Source organism: Netta rufina, assembly GCF_964035555.1.
Source record: "Netta rufina genome assembly, chromosome: 8".
In the NCBI taxonomy this organism is placed as follows: domain Eukaryota; kingdom Metazoa; phylum Chordata; class Aves; order Anseriformes; family Anatidae; genus Netta; species Netta rufina.
Window position 1 is genome coordinate 30,812,593 of NC_140131.1, and position 24,391 is coordinate 30,836,983.

Consider the following 24,391-nt stretch of genomic DNA (forward strand, 5'->3'; position numbering starts at 1 on the left):
TTATACCACCATGCTGGTCCCTTGTTTATGAGTACTCTAGAATACTGCATTATTTGGTAGGGGCAACTTCTTTAATTCTAAAGGTTAAAAAATGCATGCAGTGTATTTTGATATATTTCAGTTTCAGGTTCAAAAGCTGAATTGAATACAGAGTCAGGAGTTCTTACACTTTTGTCTTGAGTGCAGCTGTAGAAGTTGGCCATATTCACACAAGAATATGAAAAATCTCAGATCTTCATGCTTTTTCTTTCGGCCGGGACCAGAAAATGTAACACAGAACTGAAAAATTCTAAAATAAATAAATAAATTATATATATATATATATAATAATTAATGAGTTGGTTTGAACTTCACAAGAAAAATGTGACTATGGATCTAACTTTGCAGAACTTTCTTTGTTTGAGGATGGGTTTTGTTTTACTTGTATCAGTTTGTCTCTCTCCACCCTGAAAAACTGTGTTAATTACATCCCTACCACATGCATGATTCATCTCAGACTCCTGGGTGTCTCCATCCTCTGGTAGGTGGAATGCAAAGAAAACTCTCTGTTGCCATTGCTTTTGTTGGTGAAGCAAAAGTGGTAGTTTTGGATGAGCCCACTTCTGGAGTTGATCCATATTCCAGGCGCTCTATCTGGGATCTTCTGCTGAAGTATCGCTCAGGTAAAAGGTTTGAAGGAGTAAACTGTTGTTGTTTGTTTTTAAGCCTGCAATAGATACAGCATGTGCCTGCTGTGTAAACTGTTTTATCAGAGAATGGTTTGGTTTGGAAGGGACCTTAAAGACCTTCTGATTCCAACCCCCCTGCCATGGGCAGAGATGCCTCCCACCAGACCAGCTTGCTCAAAGCCCCATCCAACCTGGCCTAAAACACTTCCAGGGATGGGGCATCCACAGCTTCTCTGGGAAACCTGTTCCAGTGCTTCACCATCCTCGTAGTAAAAAATTTCTTTCTGAGATCTAATCTAAATCTACCCTTTTTTTGGTTTCAAGCCATTCCCCCTTGTCCTATCACTACACTCCCTGATAAAGAGTCCCTCCCCAGCTTTCCTGTAGGCCCCCTTTAGGCACTGGAAAGTTTGCATGCTGGGAATATATGCAAACAAGATTCTCTGAGCAGACAATTATGGATGCAGCAAACTGAGTGCTGGCCCTGGTGCAGAGAAAATCCTGCATTAATTGCCAAAAACTGTGCACTGTTTTGAGTTCCTAAGAGAAGTCATCCCTTAAATGTTCTTACTTGTTCCTTCTAGGCAGAACCATCATCCTCTCAACCCATCACATGGATGAGGCAGACATTCTTGGAGACAGGATAGCTATCATATCCCAAGGAAAACTCTTCTGCTCAGGCTCCCCTGTATTCCTTAAGAACTGCTTTGGATCTGGCTTCTATCTCACTCTTGTTCGCAAGATGAAAAACACCAGAATTGCAAGGAATGCAGTAAGTGTATGCTTCCCTCCTCGTGAAATATGAAAAATACATATGCGTGCACTGCACCAAGGTAGAAAGCAATCAAGCATTGCTTGAGGCTTTGTACAAAACTGACTTCAAAATGGAGAAAACAATGAATTTGATAACATTTCATGAAATTACATGGCTACATGAGGATCTCTGTAAAAATCTCTGATTTTATAAATATATATTCAGCAGGGCAAGTGAAAATAGTAACTTGACATGAAGTCTTCAGTGGTCTGTAATTCACTTTCCTCAGTTATGTCTATCAAAACCTTTACCTGTCAAGTTGCCTTTGTGCATATACCAATCTTTCTGATGCCTCCTTTGCAGTATAGTTGTAAACATGGTGCTCTCTAGTACCTAGCTCAAATGTCAGTTGAGTCTAATCCACAGCTAAAGCAGCATTCCACAGCTTGACAAGTACGGTTCTGGATTGTTTCTACTGTAGGAAGCACTTTCAGCCTTAGTACCAACGTGATCCATATACTTACAGCCACTGCTGATCACATTTCCCCAGGCATTTGCATGTAATATAGAACTGACAAATATGGTTTGTGCAGGAGAATTTGTGTTGTCTATTTTACTTAATCCAGTCCTCAGATGACCTTCAGTGCAACATGTTCCAGATGCCCTTCAGATATGATGTATTTTTCACTGACTCAAAGTGTTCAAAGGCTGATAGCCTTTATACACTGTTTTGCATGTATCTGAAGCACTTTCATCTTTTATCTGTTGCTTCTCCATGCCAGTCATTTTGTAGCTGTGGATCTCAGTGCTCCTGCTCCTGTTCCAGCTGTGCACACAGGGACAAAGAAGGAACTCAAGTGCAGGAACTGGATGGTAAGAAGTGGAATGGTTCAGCATCCCAGCACAAGCCTATGTCTCCTGTTGTACTGCAGTCTCACCTTACAGATCACTGCTGCTGAGGTCTGCTTTTCCAGCAGTTGTCTAACTGCATTGGATTTTAAAATGAATAAAGTTTCTTCACACTTCTGTATACCATTGCCCCTGTTTGATATATGTGTGGTCTCAGTGTGCTTTGGAAGTCTACTGTGAATTTTCAACAACTCTGCACCAAAATGTGCAATTTGGTAATGAAAACTGAAGCACATCTAGAGCAAAGGAAACTGGATTTCTCAGAAAAAGTTATTTTGGCTTTCTGTGTCAAAGAAGAAATTAAGTAGATATTCCAGAAGATTTTGTTGTGCTTTATTAACAGTCCTGAATAGTTTCCTGCTACCTTGTTCCAGAACCATAATTAGTAACATGGCCCAGTCTATTACAGGTTAACTGAGATATCTTTAAGTTGCATAATAGAACAGTCCCCTTTCATATAGTACAAACAACAGCTTTTGAAATCATGCTTAGCGTGGTGAAATATTCATTCTTGGAACACTGTTTTGACTTTTCACAGGAGATCTGAATGAGCTAGCAGAAGTAATTCATCATCATGTCCCAGAAGCAAAATTAATTGAAAGCATTGGTCAAGAACTTGTTTACCTGTTGCCCAGTAAGCACTTTAAACAGCGATCTTATGCCAGTCTCTTCAGAGAACTGGAGGAAACATTGGATGACCTGGGACTTAGCAGTTTTGGAGTTTCAGACACTCCACTTGAAGAGGTAACAGACAAAATATTTGCTGGTCCTACCATCAGTCCCCAAAATGTTTTCTGAGACTGTTCCTGCTCTTAAGCATGTAACCTTACTAATTCCTACATCTCCCTCGAAACCCAGTCATGTTTGGTGTGGCACACTCAGAAAATCATTGGAATGGGCATAGAGAAAGGCCCCAAATCTGACTGTGTGTTAGCCTTGTGGAGCATGACTCATTAGCCAGAAATATCTCTCTGTGTCTAAGTTGGATCATTTCTTTATTTTCTGAGATATTTCATAAGAGACCTCAGACTGTGAAGTAAGCAAGAGTACTGAAAAGGTATTGAAGTTATTTTCCTGTTGCATTAAAGGATAGTATATAGTGTTTCTGAGGTCAGGTTAATGTTCTATTCTTTACCAGATGTGCTTGTCTCTGACAGGTTTTCCTAAAGGTCACAGCAGAAGCTAGCCCTGAAATGCAAAAAGCAGGTATAAATCCATGAATCAGTATTTGATAAACTTTTCTTGGAACTGTTTTATATTCCGAATGCCAAGTAAAGAAGAGCCTCAGAACTTTCAGTCTATGTATGGAATTCTCATCAAAATACGTTTAGTCAGTAAATACCTGATTTTAGGGGCTGACATGATATCTGAGAAACCAGATGAAGTCAGCAGAAATACTTTTATTTTGCTTGGATCAGGTCCATAACTGTGTAAATAAAGATGTAGCGTCCATCCCCTAGATGTCAGTGGTTTTTATAGGTAGCATTGTGTTGCCTAGAAGTCCATAAACTATCCACATTAATATCTAGTTCATCCTGCTGAGTAAGTGTATAATCTATGTGATGCTACTGGATACAGCCACACTGTAACAATTATAATTAAAGTAATCTGGTGATGTGATATATACTTTTGATCAAATCTTGAGCTCAGTAAAACATTTGTGCTGTCTTCATGTATGGAGAATAAAGTGTCTTCTCTGCCCCTTTTCATCAGGGTAATTCCTAGTATTAATTGCAATTTTTAACCTAGGAGACAATCAAGAAAATGGTTCTACTTGTGGCAAAATTTCTACTGAGAATAAAACAGCTGAAAAAACCCCTCTGGAAACCAATGACGCTTCTCAAATGCCAGTAGGCATAGCAGGAGATCAAAATGAAGGCAAAGGGTCCCGGCAGTATAAAGGTTTTCAGCTTGTACATCAGCAGATGAAAGCACTGTTCATCAAACGGTTCCACCATGCCTCCCGCAGCCACAAGGACTTCCTAGCCCAGGTATTGACTCACTGTTGGTGTCCTTGACTCTTTCCCATAATGTTCTCAACACTGTCTTTCCTGGTAATGTCTCCATGCAAAGCAACAGAGGTGCTGCAAATAGGTAACAGGTCCCTTGCTTTTCTAATCTATGGTTCCAGCTGTTCTGTCTCTATCTTTCTGCCTGTAATCTGTCATTCTCACCAAATTCAGGATTCAATCACTACTAGCCCAGCATTTTCTTTTTAACACAGTACAGTTCTGTGACAACCAGTCTTAACTGAAAGCATTAGAAGTAAGCAGGAATAGTTGGTGGTTGGGAGCTAAACCAGATCTCTGCTCCTGCTGTCCCTCCTTCATTTACGTATAAGCTGCGTACAGTGTCACTCTGCAGCATATGTCTTAGTGTGGTGTTTTCATGTCCCCTGCAGATTGTTCTCCCTGCTAGTTTTGTGTTGCTGTCTTTAATGCTTACAGTCATTATTCCTCCATTTGGAGAATATCCTGCCTTAACCTTACACCCTTGGATCTATGGACAACAGTTTACTTTCTTCAGGTAAGAGGAATAAATAAATCTGTCATATAGACACACTTTTCTCCCTAGCATTTAAGATCATGGGGCTTATTGGGATACTGGGACTTACTGGGCTATCCTCAGTCTGTGTAGTATAAAAAAGTAGTAATTCCACTAGAATCAGCATACATCAAATCGCATGAAATTGGTGCATGTGGGGGAATACAGCTAGTAGTATGTCTAACCAGTAGTCTTCAAATACATTGTTGTCTTTGGTACTCTTCTTTTTCCTGCCTGAATTCATGACCTCAGCACCTAAAAAGTTACATATCCTAACAGGAGTTACAGTACAGTAAGTAAGTATCTGGTATGCCATTGCATGCCTTTATTCATAATCTTACAGAACAAGATTCAACCTATCTGTTGACCTGTGGTAGGTTTATTTATAGATGGTACAGTAATTGTAAAGTTATGGAAACAAAACAAAAGCAGAGACTCTTAGGTTTTGTTAATGCTGCTGCTTAGTATCTCCCCATGCTTCATCCTTTGGCTGGATCTATTTTTTTTCAGTCTACTAGCACTTTGTCTCCTTTCATTCTTCATAGAAGCTTCAGTTCTGTTCTCTTCAGATCACTGCACAATTCCTCTGTGCTCTTCAGGGCACTTGCTTCACCCTCACTTGCATCCATTACACAGCTGAACTTTCGCACCAAGTCCAAATATGTGCAATACAGAGGAAATTTAGAAATTTCCTCCAATATGTAACTCTTAGATGAGACTGCAGCTAGCACAAAGCAACAAAACTGATGGCAGTAATAATTTTAAAGTCTTTCCTCTGAGTTTTATATTGAAAATTTGCACAACATTTTAATGTATTTTACACATAGCAATGTGTAAAGCAACATCTAATATTCATACTTCTAAAACAGCAATAGCAATATTCAGTAGTCTAGTGTTATTAGGCTATTAATTGTAGACACTTCATTACTATTAACTACATTGTTTCTTTAGCCTCAGCAAATGTAAAACGTAGAGCATTTGAATAGATGAACATTTTTCATCTTCTAATTACTGTGTGTGACAAGGCTGAGAGGGTAGAAATACATATTCAAGCCTGTTTGAAGAATATTGCCATAAGAGCATGTGAGAAGTCATAATTTAATATTAGGAGAAAAGGGCCATTGCTTTAACCTGTTAACCATCTTGGAAGGTTCTATTGGTTTTAATTTGTTTGATTTTTTTTCGTGCCTTTCCTTAACAAAATAATTTAATTATCAGCATAGAGAGGTGGCGGCTAGTTCTGCCATATGGGTGTCCTTCAGCAGTTGCTTATGTGTATTCTAGTACAATAATTTGATTTTTTTAATAGAGAAAATCTTATCCTATTCCCTTAGCAATGAGCGTCCAGGCAGCGAGCAGATGGTCTCCCTTACTGATGCTTTCTTGAATAAACCCGGATTTGGAAATCGCTGTTTGAAGAATCAGCCCCTTCCGTAAGTTGCCTGCTAATGTCTGTTGAACCAGATTCTACTAGAATATTACTGCTAGAACCTGAGTAGTGGAAAAAGAATGAATTGGTTTCACTTGTTACTATATCCAATGCTTCAGATTGGTTGTTGGCAAGAATATCTCATATTGGGTCAAAAATAACATACAGCTAAAAAATCTCCTGGATTAAGAATCAGTCACAGTGATAGATGTGAATGGCTGGTAGACAGCTCATGTAGCCTTGTATTAGGAATTAAGCTACCAGGAAATGTGTGAGTAAGGCAGTGTAATCAGACCCAAATCTTCACAGCTTCCCCGGCACTTTCCTCATATGAGTCCCCTCAGGTTCCTCCTGTTCCCACTGGTGTGTTTGGAAGCAATAACTTCATCAGTTGCTTGGATGGGAAGTAGCAACAGGGCAGTCTCTATGATTGAGAATTATTCTCACTCTGAAGTAAGGATAACATTGTTAGAGCTCTTAATTTAACATCTGTTGTCCACTTCCTCTGCCTATGAGTCCTGCTTTGGAGTCATTTATCCCTGTCATGCTGTGCTTTGCCATTCCTTTTCTCTCACCTTTCTCTCGGCCATGAGAGAACCAGCAGCTTGAATCTTCTGGCTGTTTTTCCCTTGCTCTTCTCCTTTCTCCACTCTACCTGGTGCAGCAGAAACCAGGAGAAAACTTCAAATAAATAAATAAATGAGAAGATACTATAAGTAAGAAGCAAGGAGAAGGATAGTCTTCTTGCAAAGGTATATCCTCACTATGTTTTTTACCTATGCTAATGAGTCAAACACAGTTCATTTGTTCCTTCAGTTCCCTATCTGTAATCTGAAGACAGTAAATTTGGGAGAGGTTTGGGGGTAGATTATACTCGCGTAACTATTTTGGAGTACTTTCTTACGTTTATCAAGTACCCCCAAAGTGTTGTTGTTATTCAGAAGTCACAGGATAAGAGGTGAGAGGAGGGTGTCTGGTGAAAGCCCTGTGATTTTCTGGATTTGTGAGCTCTTATAAACTGTATCTCTGCACAGCTAAAACACTCTTCCTCTACGCAGGAACTACTCATGCAATAATATGGCAACGGCCTGGAATACCCCTGCTGTGCATCCTAATCTAAGTAGCCTACTGCTGAGCCAAAAGTGGAGCTCTGAGAATCCTTCACCTTCCTGCAAGTGCAGTACTCGCAAGAAACTCACCATGCTGCCAGAATGCCCCCCAGGAGCAGGAGGCCTCCCACCACCACAGGTAGTGTCCCTGTGCTGTGGATCTTTGTAGAAAAAGTTTCATGATGAGAGCTGGAAAAGGGATTAGTGTATACATTGCTTTTGGCTGATCTTTCTAGAAAGAAAGTACTAAGCTAGAAAAAATGGATGTTTGTGTGCATGTGCATGAAGATGAGTAATTTAATAACAATTGGTGCTGTGAAGAGAGAAGATGAGATCTACGTTCACACCTGTTCTGATTAATGAATAATCTTAGTTGTGTACTTTATAAAATGTGTTTACTCACTTGAAGAGGAAGAGAAAATTGTAGCCTGATATTATTTGCATTTTTACATGCTTTTCTAACAATCTACAGAAAACAGAACTGCAGCAGCTCTCAGAGTAGTAGCTCACTGATTTACTGCCTCGTCATGCACACTGCTCAGCTTCAGTGTTCCTGTTTGCCAGGCTTGCACACATTAGCAAAAATGACTTAGTAAAATACAGTTTTTACGCTAAGGGTACAAAGTTAATTGATTTCTGAATCCAAATCCATGATATGGACTCTTAAAAATACTAATTGTTTGCTTTTGTTTTGCTATCACTATTCACAAAACAACAAGGTAGAGTTATATTATAAGGTTATAAAATAATCTTATTCACAGCATCCAAAGTTATTTCTGATTTACATGTAAGCCCTGTCCAAAGGACACCCAAAGTTGAATTTTCCTAATTGCATACTAGCATGTTTGTGAGGAAAATTTGATCTAAAACTTCCAATCCAAGTAGGATGCAAAATTAGTTTTTGTTGTTTGTGGTGATTCTAGTCCTCTAAGGGAGATTTATTTGTTATAATATCATATTATCCAGATTATTTTGCAAGATATGATTATTTTGTTTAACTTGTCATAAAGATACAGTTTATATTTCAGTCTTCAGGGAAGCAACAGTATATAAATAACTGAGAAGTATGTTTAAAGATGAATACCTCATTTAATGAAGGCACTAGGAGGATGTGATCTTCCTGTTAATTATCTAGAATAAAGACAGACACTCTGTGTCATCCAGTATTACCTCTCTGTGGACAAATGTAGGAACTTCTGGAAAGTTCATTAGTCTTGTTTTCTATACAGTAGCTCATTTTCAGGTTGCAAGCTTTGCACTCTGAAACCTTTATAAGCATATTCCACCCTAGGATGAATTCAACATGTTTGAGATTTTTGATGATTTCATTTTCATTACCAAAAAAAACGAATAATTTTTGTTCAGTGTATCTAATGTGCTAGTAAAGGTGAGCATATTTGTACACATAATTTTTATTTCAACTTGCTACATCATGGAACAAAGTGAACACCTTATCTTCACTAGGCCTTCAATTTATTTGAAAGGTCTCCTTCTTTTATGTTTTTAGTGAAGAAAAAGCCTTGAGCAACCTTGGCCTTTGCAAATAACTCAGGCCAAGTTTCAGAGCGAACCGCAACTGTTTCGTGCAGACATTGCAAATTTCTGTGATTTCATTATTTCTTCTGAAATCTCAGTAAAGATGTTTGGGCTAGAAAATGAACAACCCACTCTGGTTTCAGTGATACTATTAACCTGAGCAATCGCCCTGAACTGAAGCCACTTTTACTGTTGTTTTACTGACAAACAATAGGTGTAGAGACTCTAAAGTTTACTGTGACTGATTGGGTTTTCCTTTCTTCACAGAGAGTGCAGCACAGCACAGAAATTCTTCAAGATCTGACCCACAGAAATATCTCAGATTTTCTGGTGAAAACATATCCCGTTTTGATAAAAGGAAGGTAGGCACGAACCACTCTATTTTTCACATGACATTTCATACCTGTCCATGAAATTCTCATTTAACAGCATAACACCTGATTTGTCACAGTATTGGGTAGACTTGAGCATCATGTCCATATTCCTGATTTAAGCATAGGAGATATTCATTTTGAGGGAGTTAAATTGTTTTCATTCTACCTATTTGCATAGTCGGGTTCTCCTTTATTGGTAGAGCTAAGTTTCAATGTCAATGGCATGCTGTGTTAGCAGTAACAGTGTCAATGGTGAAAACACTAGTGAACTGCAAAGATACTAGTGTGTGTCACTGAGAAATTGTAGCCACACCAACATGACCACCCGCCTGAGTTAATTATAACTTGCTTCCCAGAAACACTAAAGGGCCAAAGGACAATGTTGCATAGATGCATCTATCCTACTGTTAGCTCCTGGGCTTGTCTGAGTGTCATGCATGTTCATTAGCTGTGCAGTGTCCATAGCCTATTATTTCTGATTTGGGCCTTGCTACCTTTTCCATTCCCAGCACAGTTTTTGATATTCCCATTATATCAGCTATTTTCTGGCTACATTTTACATTTAACTGATTCCTCTTAGGACATCAGAATTGCTTCAGATGCCTATTTTAAAATCAGTTTGTTATGGATTTAGGATAGAGCCAGTATGCGTGAGCTTCCTTATCTCTGTACAAGCTGGAGATGAATCATATCAGAAAATAAAAAATAAAAAAATAAAAATCTACCTGTGAAAACTAAAATCTGCAAAGCAAAGGAATTCACCTTTCATTTCCATCTAAGTCTGACAGTACTGTTGACTTTGGTTCAGTGCATTGAGAGACAGGATTCTCTTTGTCTTTTTCAGCTTGAAGAGCAAATACTGGGTCAATGAGCAAAGGTAAGAAACCAATTCACAGACTGTGCTGGTAAATAAAGGAACAATGAATTTCTGTTTAACCACAGGGCCTCACGTTTCTCTGAATGGACAAGAGGAATTGTGGCAGATAGCATAGAACAAAGAGATGACTGCAGTGTGAAATAGGTTGTGGGTCAGCAAGAGTTTTATAAAGACAAAGGGATTATATTTGTTTGGACTACCTCCACAAGGGTGAAGGCAAGAGACATACAATGGAACTATAACAATTTTATTACCTACACGAGTTTGACTAACAGGATCTGAGTGATGGAAAGTTAAATGCAGCGCTACACTGTGCTCTGTTTAGTGCTCTGATGCAGCTCTTTCAAAGAGCAGCAGAAAAAAATATGATCCCTCCAAAAAGAACACCTGGGGAAGATGTAAACTAGACATCGATCTACCATATACATGGGGATAGCAACTGCAACTCCTCCTCCCCACTCTGAACACATGCAGGTAATTATAAAGCAGATTCCACTATTTGCTTCATGCTTGCATGGGGACATCTAACCCAAATGTGATGTCTACACTCAGAGATACTAAGTTTAGGAAGATGACATAGTAGCTTGAAGAAAATACTTGTGTTTTTCACCAACAGAGGAATTAATTTCAAGAGTAGCAGCTAGATGACTGGCTTCCTTCAGGGAATATCTCCTTGGTCGTGTGCAAACATTACTTTCTATGGGATTAGACTTTGGTTCATGTCATTCGATACTATTTATTATTATGGCCTATTGGCTGGCACCAACACTGCTGAATACCTGCTCCACCAGCTCCACTCAGGGTGGCTGAAATTTTAACTGAGGTCCATGATGTCCTCAGTCCTCCATGTTGTCCAAACAGTTCTATTTCAATTACCATGATCTAAAGATTTTGAACTGTAGAAATGGCTGTTTTCTCCAAGTATTCTATATAAATAATAATTTTCTCGGGATCCTGGCATGAACCCCTCATAAATTAATATAAAGACCTAATACAACTTGTTAGAAAAAGAGTGGAGATTGTTATAGATAAATTATACCGTGTATGTAATTTTAACTTATATTAAGGGAGTTTTTAGTATTTACATTGCTGTAGAGAAGGTCTGTGATACAAGTGGCTGATAATACTATTCTCTTTGTTAGATATGGAGGAATTTCTATAGGAGGAAAGCTCCCTGTCCTTCATGTTTCTGGAGATGAAGTTGTCGATTTTTTCAGTGATTTGTGCCGAATGATGAATGTGACAGGAGTAAGCAAGATTTTTTCATCTCTTTACTGAAGAACTGTTACAAAGCTGAAAACCTGCAGCACTGGAATTCTCCCAGGCAGCTGATCTTTATACTTTTCTTTTTTATTTAAGGGACAAACTTCACTGGCTGCTGCTAAAGAATTTTCTAATTTCCTTAAATACATGGAAACTGAAGATAATATTAAGGTATTTGCTGGAAATTGTCTGAAAATTTACCTTGAGTGTGTTTTGAGATAGAGTTCAAATAGTGAGAATATTATTAGTGACATTCTCAGATGCAAAAAGAGATGAAATACTATATTATAAATAACACTGGTACATTGTTAATGCAAAGTTTTTTTTAATGTGAGACTTTTTTTTTTTACTCGTGTTCTTAGTACTTCTTGCTGCCCTAAATACTTTTGAGTAAGACGTATTCTGCTAAATTTTAAAATGTCTTCAAAATCCATTTACAATGGTTACCCAACCCTTTAAAAGCACAGTATGTGAGCTCCTCCTGCTGGACTGTGCTTACAAATTCTTGATGCTGGATTCTTTCCTGTTGACAATGCCCACCAAAGTGGATAAAAGGCAGACAAGTTTACTCCTGCAGCTCAGGGTTATTAGTGAACACTTCTTAAACGAATCTGTGTTTTCTGACTCTTTTAGGTGTGGTTTAACAATAAAGGCTGGCATGCTATGGTTAGTTTCCTAAATGTAGCCAATAATGCAATCCTTAGAGCTAACCTGCGGACTGGGCAAGCTCCCGAGGAGTATGGGATCACTGTTGTAAACCATCCTCTGAACCTCACTAAGGAGCAACTCTCTGAAGTCACTGTGTAAGTCTTCCTGTGTTTTGCCACTGACTTTTACCTACCCTCTTCTGGCAGTTTACCAAGTCCAGTGGGATATGAAAATATAAATATAAATATAAATATAAATATAAATATATATATATATATATAAAATAAATACATGAAATAGTTCAGATGATAGAACATGGAGGCCTTTCCTTGAAGTCTTAGTCTAATCAAGACTTAGATGCACAATCCATTTTTTTCTGTCTCATAATCCTGTAAGTATTCATTCCTGTTCCTATATAGTAGCCATGACCATTGGTTATACATGGTTACATGTTTCTGTTGATTCCAAAGGATAAAAGTCAAATTGTGAAGTCTGTGTTCATGCTCCAAAGCCAATAGATCTACTTGTGAAGTGACACAGAGATCATAATCAAAAAAGGCATCAGAAAATGTTCTTTAGTAACTACAAGTAGGCAATAGTTGAAAACCTCTGTCTTGGTGTCAAGGACAACATACAGGTAGATTTTCAATGGCATGTAGTAGGGTTGATGTATTCCTGAACTTCAAAGCCATAACTTCTTGAAAAAGACACTCATAAGGAGACATGGCTTCCCACTCATGTCTTCTACTAAGTTTAGAAGTCAGTGAAACTGGAAGCTTTTGCCTTAGCACAGAGATCTGTGCTTCATCTCACTTTGCAACTCGCCTTTTTGAGTACCTTTTCTCCCAGCTCCCAGACCATTTCTGCTGGTGTGCCTTAATGTCTACTTTGCAACACCATCCAGAAAAGGATGTCAAACTGAGATAGGAGCTGAAATGTTCCAGAGAATGAAGGAAATAACATATATTAAAAAAAAAGAATGGTGCTATCAACAGCCACATTTGTTAGCTGCTGTCCAGTGTGATATAGCAAGATACACTAGCACATTTTGAAATTGGAAAAGTCTTCTACTTACAAAATAACCTTGATACTTTTAGATCTTAACATTTCTACCAGCTTTCCCAAATGCTAACATAGTGCTATGTTGCATCCATTCCCTTGCTCAGTCTTTTCTTGTGCTTTGTTGCAGGCTGACCACTTCAGTGGATGCTCTTGTTGCCATCTGTGTGATTTTTGCCATGTCCTTTATCCCAGCCAGTTTTGTTTTATACCTGATTCAAGAACGTGTGACGAAAGCCAAACACCTCCAGTTTGTCAGTGGTGTGAGCCCTGCTATCTACTGGCTAACTAACTTCATGTGGGACATAGTGAGTAACTTCTGGTCTGATTTCATAGCCAGCAATTATTTCTGGGTTTGCATTAACTGGAGACTGATCAGTGAATTGAGTGAAGGTGATTCTGAGCACTGCAAAGTACTCATTTCTTGAAGTTCTTTCTCAGAGTATGTGCTAAGGATCTGACCTCTCCTAACTAATGTCAGATGTAGAAATTGTCAGGTGCACGGTACTGAACTAATGGAAGGGTTGTAATCTGAGGATTTCCAGTCCTTAAAACTGAATGTTTTATCAAGTAAAACGTGCCATAGCAGGGGAGAGCACTGTTGCCTGAAGCTAGTTACAACCATCTGTGACCCTGCCCTTAACAAGAAACTTAATGAGTGTCAAGATATTCAAAATAGCTAAATGGGATATTCATGGGCTGCTGGAACAATAGCTGGAGGCCAGAAAAAAATCTCCAGGGTGTCTAAAATGATGTGGATATATTTGTTTAGGCCACTGAATCATGTTCACTGTGTTATGCCAAAAGGATTTAGAGCACAGGTCCAGGCTTGCTTAGACAAGGCTCAACTATCCTCTCATTACTCTTCAGACCACTCTGTCATGAAGAAATAAATTATTTGCCTTGCTGAAGCACAGCAAGGATCTTCTTTTGTGGTTATGCTGGCTCAAGGGCTTGTTTGATAAGAAAAGCATGAATACGGATGAGAAAAAAAAAATCAAAAAATAAAATTAAAAATAAAATTAAAACCCCCAAACGTTGGGTGTTTCAGAAGGTGCTTTTTCATGAGAAAGTAAAGCAAAACATTAATATATTAAATGAGGGAAAAGAATCAGATCTCTGAGTTCCTGCACCCTGCTGGTCACAGCAGCCTCCCATCAGCTTCACTGCTTCACTGCCAGGAATTCTGCTTGGCCATGGCCTTTGACAGCATGGTGCAAAGGTATTAACTGGGGTTAGCAGTTCTGTGAAATGCCACCTTTCACTCTGCATGGGGAGCTCTGTGCATTGCAGTGGACCTGCAGTATTAATGCTGAACAGAGAAACTGAGCAGAGCAGTGGCCAAGCATTGTTCACTCTGGCCTCCTTCCAGTAATGTGGCTCAAATAACTAGCTTTTTCCCTCCTATATATAACCTTTATATCACCAAAAACTGCATTTCCTTGTATACTCACTGCCTCTTTCTGTGGGCAACCTGCCAGCAGGACCATGAAACAATCAGTTCCAAACCATAACCTAAGAAACAACAATATGGTATAATTTTAATGAACAGTCTGATAAAAGACGCCTCAGAAAAATGTCAAATGCTGCCAGAAGTCCATTGAGTCAAAAACTTGAGTAACTATTCCAGATCAATTCCAGTCCAACAATTCCAGTGTTCCTCAGTACAAAATCCTTTGGGAATAATGTTTAAGATCTAGATAGGTTTGCAACCCTTTTCTGGTCTTACACACTGATCTTTACCCTGTGATGTGGCAGGTGAATTATGCAGTGAGTGCTGGACTGGTTGTGGTTATATTTGCTGGATTCAAGAAGAAAGCATACACTTCTCCAACTAACCTCCCTGTGCTTGTTGCTTTGCTGCTTCTGTATGGGTGAGTGTTCAAGATTATTCCTGCATGTGAAGCGTGATTGCACATTGTTGAGCTTGGTGCTTAGTGAAATCTAGCTTCAAAGAATAAAACTAAGTTGGTACAATGCAGGTTAGAACTGTATTCTGTTCCTAATTCAGGTTACTTACACTCTTTGCCCAGCCACATGCTATAAAGTTTTTTGTCACTACTTCACAGAAATTTTCACCATTTAATGTTGAAATTTTATCACTCCTCACTCCCACCTGCTAGTGCACAGAAGATTTTTCTTAAATACACTCTCACAGAGGCACAACCCGTGTCACTCCTTGACTTGGCTTTGGCCAGTGCTGGGTCCCTTTTTGGAGCTGGCTGGAACTGGCTCTTCTCTAACGTGGGGCAGCTGCTGGACTCCTCACAGAGACCACCCCTGCAGCCCTCCCACTACACATAAATCTAATACATCGTCTCATTCCCTTACGATATGCACATTGTGTAGGATTTTAATGGTCATTTATTTGCCTCATTGACAGCCAATACTAAAATATTATTCAGCGTTTTACCCAAGGACAAAGAGAATTGAGTCCAACAAATATTTTTTTTCTTCAAATGAACATTTGTGTTGGCAAAATAGCCTTTTATATGAGTGACTGGAATTTACTTCCTCTCGTTTAATTAGTTATCATATGTCTTTATATATAAAATAATATTCCTACTAGCTTTGTAGTGGGAGTTAATTTAGAGAAAACAGTCTAAAAAAATCTCTCTGGAGTTAAAAAAAAGAAATAATTTTTTTTTATCGTCCTGTGTATATCACAAATTAAATCTAAGAGGCCACAGATGTTTTCTGGACAGACTACCTTTAATTTATATTGTAATATTTCTATGTTTTGCATGCAGATGGGCAGTAATTCCCATGATATACCCTGCTTCTTCTTTCTTCAGTGTGCCTAGCACTGCTTATGTTGCATTGTCTTGTATTAATCTCTTTGTGGGGATCAACAGCAGTGCCATTACATTCATCCTGGAGCTATTTGAAAATAACCCAGTAAGTAATGTTTTTGTTGTGACCTGGTTTTAAAAAGCTGTTAAAAGGATGTCCAAGCATAGCCATCTCTAACTGTCTTTCTCTATCTTGCCATTATTCTGGCAGTAAATAAGTGACTGGAGAACTTGCTGTGTTACTGCAGGGACAGGTGAGCAGAATAAACAGAAGCAAACCTCAGGGCTGTTGGTATCTTGGGCTACCAACTATCCACATACATGAGGAATGACGTTGAGCTGACTGCAATCCAATTACCTATCATTACCAATAGTACTTTTTAAGACACCCTGTGCTGATAAAAGCATTGTTGTTTGGTGGGAAGGAAAAAACAGATCTTGATTCAATTGGAATCATGGTTTAAATGGCCAACTTTACAATACTTAATATCTGTGGGACAGCAGGCCAGTATTGTTACTTTTGACAATATGTCTCCATTGCAGACATTGTGTCTCCAGAGAGATAATTGTCCTTCTCTGGATTCAGTGGTGGTGCAGCTAGATTGATGCAGGTATTTACACTGCGGTGGGTATACTCCACCTTTCACCAAAGTCTGCTGTGTAGTTATGCCCAGACACTCGTATTTTTCAAAATTATGATAGCCCTGATTATGGAAATATTCCAGGTATAAATAAAGCTATTATGATAGAAAAAGTACCACTCTTACTTCTTGCTCACAGTTCTTGTTTGCAATAGCTGATACCAGAACAACATGTTGCCTCTGCTACATAGACAAATATTTCATTACAAAGATTAATTTATCTTCTCAGTGACAATTTTTCACAAGCACCTTGATGGTGCAGTTTATCTGCCATGCTGCAGATAAACAGAGAACGTCCAGTTTCTCTGAAATGAAAAATAACTTTTCATTCATTTTGCTATGTTTTAAGTCTTGTTTCAACTGCTTATGATGTTCTTTCTGTTCCTTATAGACTTTGCTAAAATTTAATAAAACATTGAAAAATGTGCTGATTGTCTTCCCACACTTTTGCCTGGGCCGTGGACTCATTGACTTGGCCGTAAACCAAGCTGTGAGTGAAGTTTATGCCAGGTTTGGTAAGTGAGAGCCAATTACCAACAAGGTGTATCAGTTTTACCTGGTCTGACCTTGGGTGAGATGTTTCAAAGGGTTGTTTTGGAAAACTAGAGTCTGTTTCTAAAATCCTCCCCTTTCACATGATCAGGTAGATGAGTATGAAAGCTTAGCCTCCCTGAAGGAATCACAGCTGCCAGAACTTTAGGGCCTGACCAGTGGTCTGTATTGGAAATTAAACTATTTAAGTGCCAGACTGTGGTGTCTTTTTATCACTTGTCCTGAAGTCCCTAGATTATCACCACTAGGATATGTAATTTCATTTGAAAATTTGAAATTCGAAATTTAATTTCATTTGAATATGTTGGTGTCCCTCATGTTAATGGTTAAAGTGGCTATTCTTCAAATGCATATTCTTGGGATGTGGCAGTTTTTGTTATCAAACTTCTTGTTAAAAGCACAGTGATAAAGCAAAAAAAAATTTTTTTTTTCCCCCCCCACAGGAAATGTCTTTCATATAATCCATCCAAATTTCATGCTATGAAATCCAAATAAGAGCATATTCAGAGAGCTTATATTCATTTTTGCTCCCATGCAGCAGCTGAGCTGGAGTGTAGTTTCTTAAGAATCTGTATTTATAATACACTGGAAAAGGGCAGACATTGCCTGGTAATGATCAAATAAAGATTTTCATTCTAAACCATTATGCTTACGCCTTTTGTTCTGATGTGCACTCTTTTCTTCAGCCGTATTTAATCTTGCTTTCTGGTGCTCTCTCCCTCCATAGGTGAGGAGCATGTTTCCAATCCTTTTCAGTGGGACTTTGTTGGAAAGAACCTGGTTGCCATGGCTGTTGAAGGAGTTGCATTCTTCATTCTGAATCTCCTTATGCAGCACCGTTTATTCTCCTCAAGATGGTATGTCTGAAAGGTTGTATTAATATTCCTTCATTAACAGGGCAAGTGTCTTTATTGTTCTGTATGTTCTCTTTTTTTTTTTTTTTTCTCTGAATTTATAGTAGCTTTTATAGCTTTATTCTGTTTACTTTTCTGATTTCATCTTAACTTGTTGATAGTCCCTTCATCTGCATTGTTTTCATGGGATTTAAGAATATATTTATGTAGCTTATTGAAGAAATTAGTTTTCTTGAACTAGGACTTCAGTGTAAATTTTGTAGATTAAGACACTAATGGTGAGATGATAAAATGACTTGGAAAGCTTGTCGTTTCCTAAGTAATGGCACGAAGTACTAGCCTGACATCCCAAGACTGGAATTCTAGTCCATTGCATAGGACAGTCACAGCCTGGGTGCACTATTCAAGCTTCCCTTTTCTGTTTCAATGAAAGCAGCTGCCTTCCAGGTGTGAGTGGGTTGTGCATTGCTGTTGGAGAATGCCAACAAGACTACTAGTTGGTAATTCTGAAAAATACTGTCTTACAGGGAAGTCCGTCAAAAGATAGGTAGAAGGACTATCAGTAGATAATGAAGAGCTGCCAAATAGTGAAGGCTGTCGCTTAGAGGCAGGTTGTCGTATCAGTGACTGGCAGCATCATGCTCGTTTGAGCAAGCAATTTAATCCCTTTTCAGTATTTAGAGCTTAACTTTCAAAGGTCAGGGATTCTCCCAACCACAGGAATGCTCCAACCAATGTCACAAGTTTACTGCTTCCACCAGTCACAGTTTTGGCAACTGAGTAACTGTTGTTTCACACTGCTATTGTAACCGCACTCAGGGCAACTCATTGTTTCTGTATTCAATCATCTGTTTTTTTCCAGGTTTGCTGAGACTACCAAATCACCTGTTATTGACGAAGATGAGGATGTTGCAGAAGAAAGAAAAAGAATTATGAATGGAAGAAAAAAAACAGATATCTTAGAATTACAAGAACTGACCAAGGTATAATTTGAGAAGAATGAAATATATGAACCCAGTATTTCAGCAGTGGATTCAGATGGTATTGTTTTCAAAATCAAGCTTGTGCCTTAGAAAATAATGAACATTTTAGAAGTCAGGGATTTATATGTTATTTGGCTATTTTATTAGAAAACAAACCAGAAAATCCAGCAAGGACATTGAACTCCCTCTCTCCCCCAACACACACACTTTCATACACACTCCTTTTCTTGACATATTTTGCCTCACATCATCCAACTTGATTTATATATTGACTGTCCATTTCTACTACGAGTCTTTTCTTCTGCATTGCTGTTTTTCCATAGGTGAATTTCAGTCTCAAGTTCACCATTTAGTTCCTTTCACATTTAGGGCTATAGTTATTGCTAATTTATCTTCTTTCAAGACAGTGAAGGCATATAATTGGTGCTATCAGAATACAAGCAAGCCTGAGCTACAAAAATAAAAAGGCTGCACACATTATTAGGATCTCAAGAATAGAGAACTGGAGTATCATTCTCCAGATCTTGCTGTATTGTTCCACTTCATTTGATGTCAGAGATACTTTGTCCCGGCAAAGCATCAGGTCTGCTGCTTAGCACTAAAGATATGAGGTAAAAGGGTGCATGAAGGAAACTTGGAATTTTTAGGGGTTATTACAACTGTATTTAATGTAAATAAATGTCTGAGTTGGTAGAATGCTTACTCTTTCTTTCCAAAATTTTATTTATCTTTTACTTTTGTCTTGGTTCTAAAGTTGCCTCATTCCAACAGCATTAAACTAAAAAACAAACAAACAAACAAACAAAAACAAACAAACAAACAAACAAAACAGGAAATTTTCTTTGCTGCAAAAGTCCTGAAATTTTTTTCTTGTCAATTTAGATTTATGCAGGTAGGCACAAGCCAGCAGTGGACAGGCTCTGTGTTGGCATCCGTCCTGGAGAGGTAAGTTGTTCAACAGCACTAGATTACTCATTCATTTGAACTCAGATCAGTTCAAATTGCATGCCCTTGTTGATTTACAAGTTGGAAATACTAAAAAATGTGATACATTTTATAATTCAGTGCTTTGGTCTTTTGGGAGTCAATGGTGCTGGAAAAACAACAACATTCAAAATGCTGACTGGAGATACTGACGTGACATCTGGAGATGCTGTAGTGGCTGGCAATAGGTAAGTCCCTTAAATGAACAAACAAAACTGTGACAGTTCATTTACCATGATAGACTCCTAGTCTCAATGACCCAGTAGCTCCCTTCCAGTTTTATGGGACTGAGAGAGACCATACTAGCACCTTTAACACTGTTGTAAAATTCGGGGGTAAGTTATACTAATGCTAGCAATGCAACTAGGCAATCAGATCTAATGGCGAGAGCTTCCAAACATAACATATCCAAGAGAGCATTTTGATATGAGCTTTGGAACTTTCCTCTGTCTGTTTTTAGCTGCTTTGTTTAAACAGGGCTGGCATAATGCCATAACAAGTCGTCACTACATCATGATTCAATATTACGTCAGCTTAGTTCCAGGTTGTGCGTCTTGGTTCCTTAGGTGTCGTTGGGGTTCGACTCTTTGATGTGATTTGAACAAATAGCTGTTTTGTTGCCAGGACATGATTCTGGGCAACCTGCTGCATTTGACCTTGCTTGAGCAGGATGGGTGGACAAAGACAATGTCCAGAGGTTCGTTCCAACCTCAGTCATTCTGTGATTCTGTACTTCTCTCATCCTTTCCCATTGCTACTACCAGCAAACATTGTTAGCTTCATATCTTGCATGTCTGTTCCCAGTGACCACAAGCTGAGATGAAATTTCCTGAATTTGGAAATCCAGGAAGTGGGTTTGGCTATTAACCAGAGTTTAGCTGGTTTAGATGAGAATATATTCTTTGCTACACTGTACAAACATTTTAATAGATTCTTGTACTGGGGTAAATTCATTTTCCTCTTAGAAAAGTTGCCCTAGGAAGGAAAGATTTTATTCAAACTGTCCATCTCTGTCTTAAATCTACTGTTACAGGTATAAGACTTTTTTCTTTGTTTCTCCAGTATATTGACTGACATTTCTAGTGTCCATCAAAACATGGGATACTGTCCTCAGTTTGATGCCCTTGATGACCTGCTCACAGGACGAGAACATTTGTATTTATATGCACGCCTGCGAGGGGTTCCAGCAGAGGAAATCAAGAGGGTAAAGCATCTCACTTTTTACTTGTATATACTTACAGTGAGTGTTTGTAATGATTCACCTCATGCCAAGGTCCAGAGTTTCCAAGGTGGGCTTGCTTTTCTCTGTGTTGAAGTCCTGGGAGTGGTTCTTGTCATTTGGAGTTCAGTACAAGAATGCACAGTCAAATCCAGGTTCATAGGCATTAATGATACTTGCAAAACTGTGGAGCTAACTCTGGAAGGCTAAGGATGCAACTGCTGTGACTCAGAACTGGTATGGTTACTGTTTTGTTATTTTATTTGAATTTGTTTATGTATGAGAATAAAAAAGAACATGAAGATTGCAGAAGAAAATAATGTACATTCTTGCACAAATAGGAAGACTGCAGCTAAGGCTGGGTTATGGCTTTGCTTCAAGGAATTAGAATTCCCCTCATCATAATAATTTATTTTTATTTTTTTGACTCCACTGCTCCAGTACTAAAACAAATGTGCCAAAACCCAGGGGTTTGCCAGAAGAGGGATGTGTCAGCGATCCAGTCCATTGTGTATTAACTGCTGCGTGAAAAAAGATGTTCTTTCTCATAGGTTGCTGAATGGGGCATCCAGAAGCTGGGGCTTCCCATGTACGCAGACCAGCTGGCTGGTACCTACAGTGGTGGCAACAAGCGCAAGCTCTCCACTGCCATTGCACTCATAGGCTGCCCACCACTCATCTTACTAGTAAGTGTCATGGTAGCATAGCTCTGTGATATGACATTTCATAAAACTACATGCTAAAGAGCTATAAGGATGTTAATGATTGCTCTTGCAAGCTCCTTTCTGCCTCAACTTACATCTACTTCCATGTAAACTTGAGTTCTCTCATTTCGGGGGTAGACTGGGATGCATTGCAAGATACTGTTTCAGATGGAACCTAAGTTATGAAAGAAAGGTCTTTAGTAAAGAATGGCTTGAAATAAAATCTATAACCTAGACAAATCTGAATTTAAATCCATGTTTGGTTTCAGTCTGCCTTTTCTTGTCAGGGTATAACCAGTCATGTAAAAAAGGATCTGATGGCACATACATTGCTGCTTTCCAGCAGAACAGAGGAAGGTAGTTGCCCTTTTGCAACATTTAATATTTTTGGAATGAACTTATAAATTTTTTGAATAAACTATACAAATGCTGAAATGGAGTCTTCATCAACTAACATAAATTATCAGATAATTGCATATCTCAAGGGTAATTTTAAATGCAATTGCTACAAAAATTCGTTATTTAGATTATACTGTACCACCTAAATCCATAGGCTATAAAGAAACATTAATAACTTCTCAGTAGTTAATAGCTTAAAAATAGTTCCTTCACCTATTTAATATGCCTTTACATGTATTCTGCCTGAACATAGTAAGCAGCCAGATAAAATGTTTTCTCACAATATATTTTATTCATGTATTTATTTTCAGCTGGTGTAAATCAGGGTGGCTTCACTAGCTTCTTGGGTTGCAAAATGTCCTTTTTCTGTAAGAAAGTACTTTTACAGCCAGTCTGTACTTTTAAAGCTTGACACAGTTTGGTGCAGCTGCTACTACATCACTCTCTTTCCATTTATTTTAGGGCCTAAATGTTTTGGTAATGGGGTATCATTAGGCTTACATTTTTTATAGCTAAGACTCCAGACTATGGAATGCCTTTGTCAGAACATTCACTGTGTTCCTTTCCATGTAGCTGTGCCCTACACAGACAGCACTGTACTCTTATGCATGATTTATTGTATTTGTTTCCTTACTGCTTTGTGCTAAGAAGTACCTTAGTATTTGTTCACTTACATATTTCTCAAGGCATTTTTTCTTTCTCAAGGCACATATTTCAGTAGGGAAGCAGCTATATCAGCTATATGCTAAATCCCAAACGTGCAACAGATTGATTCCAATGGTTTACTTCTAAAGGACTTTTTTTTTTTTTTAATCTGCTTTTCTTAAACTGGCTGTCTTAACATTTCGCTTCCAGGATGAACCAACTACTGGAATGGACCCTCAGTCCCGGCGCCTCCTGTGGGACTCTATTGTCAGCGTGCTCAGAGATGGACGAGCTGTGGTTCTAACTTCACACAGGTACAGAGCTGGGATTCAGAATGCCTGAGAAGCTGACGTTCATCTGCTGGCTTTTAGCTCAAATATCTTTTTTCTGTTCTGAAAGTATGGAAGAATGCGAAGCTCTCTGTACTCGTCTAGCCATCATGGTAAATGGTACCTTCAAGTGCCTGGGCACAATTCAGCAGCTAAAATACAAGTAAGTTGAATACATTATGGTGCTTTTTCATGGGAAAACTTAGTACATGTGATATGAACTGTTGTTAATACATCAAACCAATCTGAAGAGCTGTTTGAACAGACCAATTTCTGGGTGCAACTCTGTGGTATTCTAGACAATTTAGGTAGACCTCGTTTTCAACTCCATTATGCTACAGGCCACTTCTGCATGCCAAACACAGAGCTTCCTATAAAGCTAGATTTTAGGCATAATCTTTCAGATATTGTTACTGCTTTCATAGCTGCTGAAAAGGATTTTTTCCCTTGAATAATGAAATGATCTCCTCATCTAATTCCCAAACCCATATGTGCTTCCCAGGTTTGGAGACGGCTACATTGTCACTCTGAAAATCAAAGCTTCAAAGGCAGGGCTGCCTCCAGATCCTAGTCGTGCTGAGCAATTCATACGCATAAACTTCCCAGGGAGTTTACAGAGAGAGAAACACTACAACATGCTGCAGTATCAGATTTGCTCATCCTCTCTAGCTAAGATTTTTCGATTAATAATCTCCAATAAAGAAAACTTGCATATTGAAGAATATTCTGTCTCTCAAACAACTTTAGATCAGGTGAGTAACTATTATGCGATGCAATGAGGATGTTTCCAAACAATAGAAGGACCAAACTTCTTAGAGTAGAGAATTCTCTCACATCTCCTTCTCAGGCAAAATTCCCAGACTCCTCATCAAGGAAGGTGGATCAGGTATGAAATCTGAAACTAATTCGCTGTGTAAATAGGTGCCAGTTGAATGCTGATGAGAGAGCATTTCCCAGACACTAGAGTTCCCACAACCCATTCCTTCAAGGAAGGAATCCTCCAAGGTCAGCCAGTCAGAATGAGGCTTGCTGAGCTAGGAATGATCTAATACTTCTTTCCATTTCATTTTAAGTAAGAGATTTGGACTATGTTGTGTCAGAGATGCTGATAGAGAGATG

At 38.6% G+C, this 24,391-nt stretch overlaps 1 protein-coding gene across 1 annotated transcript in view; it reads left to right on the plus strand.

Annotated features, from left to right (window-relative positions):
* The window catches only part of ABCA4 (ATP binding cassette subfamily A member 4), a gene marked incomplete at both ends in the record, with an annotated part of 69,843 nt that overhangs the window by 45,132 nt on the left and 320 nt on the right, over positions 1–24,391 (plus strand). The window contains 27 exons of the mRNA XM_084291228.1: positions 525–662; positions 1,253–1,440; positions 2,205–2,295; positions 2,870–3,075; positions 3,489–3,537; positions 4,081–4,322; positions 4,733–4,857; positions 6,210–6,308; positions 7,363–7,552; positions 9,217–9,311; positions 10,168–10,200; positions 11,343–11,448; positions 11,560–11,634; positions 12,097–12,266; positions 13,301–13,478; positions 14,929–15,044; positions 15,921–16,068; positions 16,995–17,118; positions 17,883–18,012; positions 18,872–18,992; positions 19,875–19,937; positions 20,058–20,164; positions 21,039–21,180; positions 21,747–21,881; positions 23,154–23,257; positions 23,343–23,435; positions 23,775–24,024. Of these exons, the coding sequence (XP_084147354.1) occupies positions 525–662; positions 1,253–1,440; positions 2,205–2,295; positions 2,870–3,075; positions 3,489–3,537; positions 4,081–4,322; positions 4,733–4,857; positions 6,210–6,308; positions 7,363–7,552; positions 9,217–9,311; positions 10,168–10,200; positions 11,343–11,448; positions 11,560–11,634; positions 12,097–12,266; positions 13,301–13,478; positions 14,929–15,044; positions 15,921–16,068; positions 16,995–17,118; positions 17,883–18,012; positions 18,872–18,992; positions 19,875–19,937; positions 20,058–20,164; positions 21,039–21,180; positions 21,747–21,881; positions 23,154–23,257; positions 23,343–23,435; positions 23,775–24,024 (3,518 nt within the window). The remainder of the gene's footprint in view (positions 1–524; positions 663–1,252; positions 1,441–2,204; positions 2,296–2,869; positions 3,076–3,488; positions 3,538–4,080; positions 4,323–4,732; positions 4,858–6,209; positions 6,309–7,362; positions 7,553–9,216; positions 9,312–10,167; positions 10,201–11,342; positions 11,449–11,559; positions 11,635–12,096; positions 12,267–13,300; positions 13,479–14,928; positions 15,045–15,920; positions 16,069–16,994; positions 17,119–17,882; positions 18,013–18,871; positions 18,993–19,874; positions 19,938–20,057; positions 20,165–21,038; positions 21,181–21,746; positions 21,882–23,153; positions 23,258–23,342; positions 23,436–23,774; positions 24,025–24,391) is intronic.